At 32.9% G+C, this 9,036-nt stretch overlaps 1 protein-coding gene across 4 annotated transcripts in view; it reads left to right on the top strand.

Annotated features, from left to right (window-relative positions):
- The first annotated feature begins 2,690 nt into the window (after nucleotides 1-2,690).
- The window catches only part of LOC108977728 (nuclear receptor 2C2-associated protein), a 29,142-nt gene continuing 22,796 nt past the window's right edge, over nucleotides 2,691-9,036 (top strand). For all 4 annotated transcript variants that reach the window (XM_018947586.1, XM_018947584.1, XM_018947585.1 and 1 more), the window contains exons 1-2: nucleotides 2,691-2,801; nucleotides 2,855-2,945. In XM_018947586.1, the coding sequence (XP_018803131.1) occupies nucleotides 2,767-2,801; nucleotides 2,855-2,945 (126 nt within the window). In that variant the 5' untranslated portion in view covers nucleotides 2,691-2,766. The remainder of the gene's footprint in view (nucleotides 2,802-2,854; nucleotides 2,946-9,036) is intronic.

Below are 9,036 nucleotides of genomic sequence, written 5' to 3'. Positions count from 1 at the left end.
TTTCTGAGCTGGCAACAAAACACAATCAGGGTGCCTTCAACCAGCAGTTAGTGAAAAAGGCGGGATGCCAGAAGAGCAGCGCTATAATTACTTGACGAAATTAGTGTGAAATGAAATTTCATTGAACTGTGCGAACATATTTTGGCAAAAWAAATGTTTATGTAAATTAATTAATGATTTTGGATTTTAGCATTTATATATGTATGCATTTTCAAAGTGTGTAATTTAGTGTTTTGTATAATTTATTAAATACCCACACTAATATTTTTCAGCAGTGGTATCCTTGGCAAATGTTATAAAAAATGCGAGTTTTGACAGCTCTCTCTCGAACCAAAGAGTTTCGTATACAGTTATCTGTGATTTCGGTATAAATGGGGCAGAGATAAAGAGATGTTTAACTCCTCTCTCACTGGAAGAGAGAGTGCAATTGCTAAGCGTCAAAACCTACTGAATTTTGACAGCTAATCGATTTCAGTAGGTTTTGACGTTTATCTTATCTTAGCAAAAAATATGTGAACGGAGGGAGTTGTTGCATCGTTCATGGTGAAAATTAAATAAATTTGGAAATTTAAAGGTATTTGATGAAAGGTTTTGTAATTTGAAGCATCAGAGTATTATTTTCAATGGAAAATTATTAAAAACATTTGATGATTGAGAGCTAACAAGCTTAAGTCCTTTTATTGGGCATTGAAAGGTCGAAAGTCAGTTGTTCTAATATACTTTAAAAAAATTTAAATAATTTCTTCATATAATAAATAACCACTATATAGTAATTTTTATTTGTACTAAATGTTGGTTGTTTTAATTTAAATGCCCAAAAATTATTATTTTGTACAATCTGGGGGGTCTTGAACATCCCTCTATTCCTGAATGGGATATGCACGGATAGGGGAGCTTCTCCAGAAGAGGAAATTGCAAAAATAATGTAGCTAACACTTATATTTTTTTTTTAAATATTCTCAATATTTGACAATATTTCATTAAGTTTTTTCACTTTTTATATTTAAATATACACTCTAAACATTGAAATAAGTTAATACTTCGCTTTTACTTTGTTATATTTTAAAAATCATTTAGCACACTCATCTTTGAAAAGGTATTGTTTACAATTATGAGGAAAATGAACATTGCCGTCACATCTTCAAATACCAAATATGTAAGATTTTCAACGATTTTTCTTTGCGCGTGATTCTTTTTCTATATTAACTACAATAAAAATGCTTTCCAACATTTTCAAGCTATAATTGGACTGTGAAAATTGTTTCCTTATACATATGTATATGTATAATATGTGATTTATATTTAATATACACAAATAAGTAAAACTCTATGATAGTATTATAAAATTTATGTATATCATATCGAGGTGACTGAAGTACTTTCATAATTATTATTTTATATTATATGGTTCTTTATTAAATTTAAATAAGAAGATATCCATACGCACATCTATACTTATTTCAATTTGAAATATAATTTATAGATTATATTATAAGATTGCTAAATAAAGAAAGACGAATTATAGCGAAAAAGAAAATGTTTACCGAATTGCTCATATTTGCTTATTATCATTGGCAGCGCTGCATTTCTTCATAATTGTTAGCACATAAATAATGCTCACTACGAGTGTAAAAGGTAATTTTCAAAAAAATATTATTTTCTTACTTATAAAACCTCAAAAAGTGTAAATTGTGAATTTGTTTAGGCATTGATAGTTGTAGTCAAAATATATAGTGTAGTCAAAATTTACAAAAAATTCTAATTTTGTTTTGCATTTTCGTTAAGTGCAATATCTTAAAAATATTATCTGAAAATTTTACGTTGATCCGAATATTAGTTTTTGAGTTATTTGATAAATTACAAAGAGAGCTCGGGCACTTCAAAGCGCTATTGTGAAACTTTAAACGCGTTTTTCTGAAAACTATGCTTTTTGAAGTGGTGACAACTGTAACTCGTAAACCGCTCAGTAGCTTTTAATGACATTTATACAGCTTTTAGAATATATAATAAACTCGGGCCTGATCGAAGGATTTTTATTTTTTCAAAAATTTCTATTTTTTAAGACCAAACATTTGGAAAAAAATTTCCTGAGGACGCCATTTTGTTAATTTTTGAAAAAACAAAAAACCTTCGATCAGGCCCAATATTATCTATTTATAAAACTAATTTTTTTGTCCGATTGATTATAGATGAATCACTTATGGTTGTCACCGCAACTACCTTTTTTGAAAGAGGGTCAACACCAACAATTATAACTTTGGAAATAAATTTTTTAATTTTCGTGAATTCAAGTCAATACATTCTATAATAATGCCATATTACTACTTTTGTAAAATAACACGATTTAATAGCAAAAAGAAAATACTGAAAATTGTAATTTTTTCGTGCCTCTGTCTATCCATAATCCCTTAAATGGATTTGAAGTGAAAAATGTACATAAAGTTTATTAAATGTAGTGAAATAGCTTGTTGAAATGTTCGAGTTTTGTGAATTTTTGAAATTTAAGGTCGAATATCTCGTAAACTAAGCATTTGCGAAACCATAACCCTCTATTTTTTTTAAAAAAAGGAGGACTTTCTCTTTCCAACGGTAACTTCAGATGGCGGCGACCATATATTTATTAATTTAAAAATATTGCCAACATTAATGGCAGTAGATTTAATAGGTGGTTGCCAAAAGTTATTGCCTGTGGAGATGCGGGGTAAAGGTATCAAAATATGATCTAGTACCTGTCGGGATGCTTTTTAAAGATTGTTTACAACAGCAATGAACTTATTGAAGAAATTGCCATTTAAATGCAGGTATATTAATTTAAGAAATGTATGATAAATATTTATTTATGATCTAATTTAAGTGTTAGTTCTGTGCAAGGAAAGGATGTAAAGCTATACGGGAAGCAAAACATGTTCGACTCTGTGGCGGAAACCTCGTGGAATTCAAATGAAGCAAGTGCTTATATTAATTTTGAATACCTTTCATAAATATTATATATGGCTGCGATTTAGAATAGCATTTTTATAGGCAACAAGGTTTGATGACGAACGATTGTTTGAAATGATGCCATGTTTGTTGCTTATGCAGTCTAAGAGAAGATAGCTCACTATCCCACCAAGGAGGGTTATGATTACGAGGTTTAGGAGAGGTTTGTGATATAGACTAATTGGCAGCAGATCTTATAAACTTCTGAATCATAGAAGTTTCCTGATTAATAATATCTGTAGGAGGGAGGGTGTCTGGGTAACGTAAACAAAAGTCTTGAAATTTGGGCCAATAAGCTGAATCAGTGTTAAAAAATATTCTGGGTTTGAAGAAATTGAAATTATGGGAGGAGATTTTGGCTATGATACGAAAATGTTCGCTACCATGCAAATTATATATCGTGGAATTCAAATKAAGCAAGTGCTTATATTAATTTTGAATACCTTTCATAAATATTATATATGGCTGCGATTTAGAATAGCATCCCCGGATTTTGGCGTTAAAATAAGTATGTACGGATAGAGGAGGTCCTTCCAGATCAAGAATATATGTAGTTGCCGCTGACTTATGGTTTTTGAGATAAATCAACTATTTAAAATGCGTGTTCCTCCGATTTTTAATGCATTTTACATTTATATTTTATACTTTTATACCCACTAACACTATACTAATTAATTTCTAATAATTGATTTTATATTAAATAGTGCGAAAATAACTTTAATTCCATATCAAACTTTAGTGTTACAATATTTTGTAATGGAATAAAAATAAGATAAAAGGAAGATTATAAATAACGTCATAACTAAATTCATTATCGTATGAAGAGTAATGTAAAATCTTTCAGAATTCTCGTTATCTTGATAAATCCCGGTGTTGGATTGGGCAAAAAGGAATTCAACGCAAAAGAACTAAGCATACCGAGCGTTATTTTTTTGAAGCGATGCCGAAGGCCGCCAATGAAGAAAGGAAATCTGTTGGGTTATTATTTGTGTTCTATATTTCTTTTGGTTCTTCTGTAAAATATGAACGTAAGGTAGTACTGATTATGGCACAATTCCGATTTCTTTGGGAATCTGAAGGTACCGCTGGAAAGAGGAAGTCCTCCTGATTAAAAAATATATGGTGTTATAGGTAGCGCAAACGCTTAGTTTAGGAGATATTCGACCAAGACGCTATTTCACCACATTAAACACACTTCATTCAAATTTTTCACTTCAAATTAATCAAATTACACTACAAACTTGTAAATAACTCCATGTCTTACAATTTTAGCAGGTTTTTTTTACCTAAAAAATCGGCATTTTAAAAATTACATTTTACACTCGTTTTAACCCCATTTGTTTACCAAAAATTACGACGAAATGGAGCGCTGCCATGTGATGATAAGGAAATTCGCCGAAATTCCTCTTTGTCGCAAAAATTCCTCTATTCATGCATATGAATTTAATTCTTTTTATAAATTTATTAAGCAAATAAGTAATATTATATAATAATATTGTATATACATATGTATAAGTAATATTATATAATAATATTACGTAATAAAGTGTAAAGTATATTAGTACAGTACGAAAATTAAAATTTTCTTTCAATATGAGTGCAGGGTAACCAACAAATGTAACGACTTTATATCCAAAACTCATATTTTAGATATAAAAATTGATCTATCGTCACCCAAAATACAAAAAAATGTATAATGAAAAATAAATGGAAATCGCTGACAGATGTTATAACTACATTTTATCCATTTTATCACGAAAATTCAAATTTTATTTCAATATGAGAGCATGGTAACCAACAAATATAACCACTTTATAACAAAAACTCAATATATTTTTTTATTTTTAACGCAAAAAGGAGTACTCCGCGAAAGTACTTCAGTCCACCCGGGTATTCGCTCGACCAGGGTTATTTTTTTAAAGCGCCGCCGAAGTCCGCCAACGCAGAAAGGAATACTACGCGAAAGTACTTCAGTCCCCCCTGGTATTCGCTCGGCCAGGGTTATTTTTTTTAAAGCGCAGCCGAAGGCCGCCAACGCAGAAAAGAGTACTCCGCGAAAGAACTTCTGTCGATCCGGGTATTTGCTCGACCAGGGTTTTTTTTTTAAAGCGCGGCCGAAGTCCGCCAACGCAGAAAGGAGTACTCTGCGAAAGTACTTCAGTCGACCGGGGTATTCGCTCGGCCAGGGTTATTTTTTTAAAGCGCAGCCGAAGGCCGCCCCCGCAGAAAAGAGTACTTATATTTTTTAAAATATGCACTAATAACACAAGGTATTTCTCTATCTTCCATTAAATTTATTCTCGTTTTTCGCTCTGTATATTTAAATATACACTTTAAACATTGAAATAAGTTCACATTTCAATTTTATTTTGTAATATTTCCCCTAAATTTATTAATTTAAAAATCACTTAGCGAACTCGGCGTTGCAAAGGTTAGATTGTTTACAATTATGAGGAAAACGAGCGTTGCCACAACTTAAACACCAAATATGTAGGATTCTTAACGATTTTTCTTTGTTTGTTATTTTGCGTAATTCTTTTTTCTACATTAATTATAATAAAAAATACTTTCTAACATTTTTTAAGTTATAATTGAGTTGTGAAAACTTTTTCCACATATTATACATTTTACATATAGTATGTATATGTATAATATATGATTTATTTTTAATAAACACGTATAATTAAAACTCTATGATAATATAGTATTATAAAATTTATATATGATGTCGGGATGACTGAAATACTTTAAAAAAATAACCCTGGCCGAGCGAATACCCCGGTCGACTGAAGTACTTTCGCAGAGTACTCTTTTCTGCGTTGGCGGCCTTCGACCGCGCTTTAAAAAAATAACCCTGACCGAGCTAATACCCGGGGGTCTGAAGTACTTTCGGGTAGTACTCCGTAATTTTTGGTAAACAAATGGGTTTAAAACGAGTGTAAAATGTAATTTTTAAAATGCAGATTCTTTACGTAAAAAACCTGCTAAAAGTGTAATATATGGAGTTATTTACAAGTTTATAGTGTAATTTAATTAATTTGAAGTGAAAAATGTGAATAAAGTGTGTTTAATGTGGTAAAATAGCGTCTTGAAATGTACGAATTTTGCGAATTTTTGAACTTTAAGGTCGAATATCTCCTAAACTAAGCGTTTGCGGTACCTATAACCCTATATATTTTTTAATCAGGAGGACTTCCTCTTTCCAACGGTACCTTCAGATCGCGGCGCCAAAGAAATCGGAATTGTGCCGAAAGGAGGGAAATCTGATCTGTGTTGAAGTAGCAATCTCTCTTATCTTTCAGTGTTGGACAAATTTCTAATATATGAAGCACAGTTGTTGTTGAGTTACAAAACGGACAGTAGTTGGTACCGTTCCTTCCGAGGAGGTGATCATGAGTCAGTATAGTATGTCCAATCCGTTGTCGAATGTATGGTGTTATAAAATTAGTTGCAACTGTTGGTGGGTGGGATAGCGGTTTGATTCTGGCTGTGTTAACTATTGAATAATGGTGGTTATATGAGACCCAATCAAGTGCCTTTAGAGAGCCTATTTTGGTGTATGAGTCGGAATATATCAGATTTCATAAAGAAACTGGATGTAATTGTGGGCGTGTTGGATGCATTCTTTGCTAATACATCTGCGTAATTATTTCCGGATAACCCAGTGTGACTTGGAACCCACATTATCTTAATTTTATATATAATAAGATATTCTCTAACTGAAATGATGATGTTAGTGTGGTTGTTGCAATTTTGAATGGCTTGGAAACATGATAAGCTGTCGGTGCATATTACACATTTTCCCGGGCTTTTTGTGGCATGTAGAACAGCATGGAAAATCGCAGTGGCTTCAGCAATGAATATCGAACAAAAGAGGAAAAGCAGTCCATATGAAATCTCCAACTGCCATGTTTCAGAGTATTCATAATTTCACAAAATTGTGATACATAGCAAACGAACTAGTTTATCAATAAACGTGTTTTTTGGAATCAACCATTGTGGATGACGACGTTTAGGGAGTTTAGCAGGTTTTAATGGCAAGCTGTTTGGTTTGGCGAAAATGGTGCATTTATATATAGCTGACTAAAATTTTGGAGGTCGGATACGTGATGATGATGAAGAAAAGGATGGATCTTCGGGTATAATTTGTATGTGGTGTCTTCCATATTGTCTATCAGAGAGGGAAGACCGGACTCTGCTAATATATTTTTGATTGGTGAAGTGAGGAATGCTCGAAGTAATCTTCTAACAGCGGAGTGATACGGTGCAGCCAACAATTTTAGGTGACTTTTTGAATGATGCCCATATATTTCAAGAGCGTAATTGATGACGGAGAGTATGAGTGCCTTGACAACATTAATTAGCAAAGATGGGCCAATGAGCGAACGCTTGTATGCTAGGTACTTAACAATATTTGAGTTTTTAGTAATTCTATTTCTAATATRTTGACAATGTTGTTTGAATGCATATTTACTATCTAGAATTAATCCAAGAAACTTAAGTGTAGGAGAACATGAAATATTTACATTGTTCAATGAAATCGGTGGAAAATGACAATTATGTTTTTTACAAATGTGGAGTAAACTGGATTTTAAGTACGATATTGATGCGCCTGCGGAAAGGGACCAAAGGGAGAGTTGAGAAAGGATTTCTTTAAAGGTAGAGGATATAGAACTAAGGTCAGAAGATTTTGAAAATAGAAGGAGATCATCAGCATATAATTGATGCTGAATATTAGGGAAGGAAGAAAGGATAGAGCTCATTTCATCAAATGCTATGGTGAACAGAATAACTGATAACGATGATCCCTGAGGAGTGCCGTTATCCAAAGCAAGAGTCGGTGAAGATGTGCCAGAAATAAGAACTTTGATTTTACGTTTAGAGAGAAAGGATTTAACAAAACTAAATATACGGGGGCCAACCGTATTTGGCGAATTCTAAAGCTATATCCTGTGGATATAGTATATTGCCTTGAGAGGAGTTGAGTGAGAGAATAGGAGAGAAAGAAATATTGCCAGATAGTCCTCTTATATTTGACCAAATCCTTTTAGGGTCAGAAGAGGAAGTAATGCTGTCGGTAAATGTCAACAAGGTTTGATGACGAACGATTTTGTTTGAAATGATGCCATGTTTTTTGCTTATGCAGTCTAAAAGAAGATAGATAGCCAGACAACTTTGGGAGAGAGTGAAGTGGAACAAATTGTAAGATCTATATGGATGAAGGTGGAATGAATGGAGAAATGGGTAGGGGAACCATCATTAAGGACAACACAGTCCGAACAGAGGACAGCATCCTCAATAATGCGTCCCCTGGAGTTAGTTGAAGAAGAACCCCAAAGAGGGCACCAGGCATTAAAGTCACCAGCCAGTAAAAAAGGAGTCGAGCCAGAAGGGAAAAGGTTAAAGAAGTCTGCTGAAGTAAACGTTTGGTGAGGAGGGGAATATGCACAGATGATTATGATTTTTGGGGGGAGGAAATTTCTATGGCAACGAAAGAGATATTATGCGGTATACTTCTATTAATTAGGATTGCAATACCTTGTTTGCTTGATGTGACGGAAGGAAGGTTATAAAAGTGACCAGCATAGGCTTTTGGAGTAGGGGGGGTTATATGATTTAATTAAAATTTCAAGTTCAAAGTAGTTATTAATGTATCCGTTAATATTCCATTGAAGAAAAGTTAACATAGAAAAAATAAAGAAAATTAAAGTATATACGTATGTAAGAAAAATGTAAGTTTTAATTGGAATTTAATATTTAGAATTATGTATCTATGGATACTTAGGTATGTGATTGTGGATGGCAGGAGGGTACAGGTGAAGTTGTGGAACGGGTTATAGTGGTAGGTTAAGTAGTTGTGGAAAGGGGTGAGAAGGATGGAGAGGAAGAATTGTATATGGAAGAAACGGAGGTAGAAGGGGTTTTGGGGCAATGGGTAGGTTTAACCCTTTCATGTCATAATTAAACTGGGCCTGTTTAAAAATATTTTGAGTATATGGGGATACTATTTGAGCCTTGAATATGAAACGATATCAATTTCAAACCTGTATCTCTTCT

This window comes from Bactrocera latifrons, unplaced genomic scaffold (assembly GCF_001853355.1).
Source record: "Bactrocera latifrons isolate USDA-ARS-PBARC rearing strain unplaced genomic scaffold, ASM185335v1 scaffold_945, whole genome shotgun sequence".
Taxonomy (NCBI): Eukaryota; Metazoa; Arthropoda; class Insecta; order Diptera; family Tephritidae; genus Bactrocera; species Bactrocera latifrons.
This window is presented reverse-complemented; position numbering and strand designations above follow the sequence as displayed.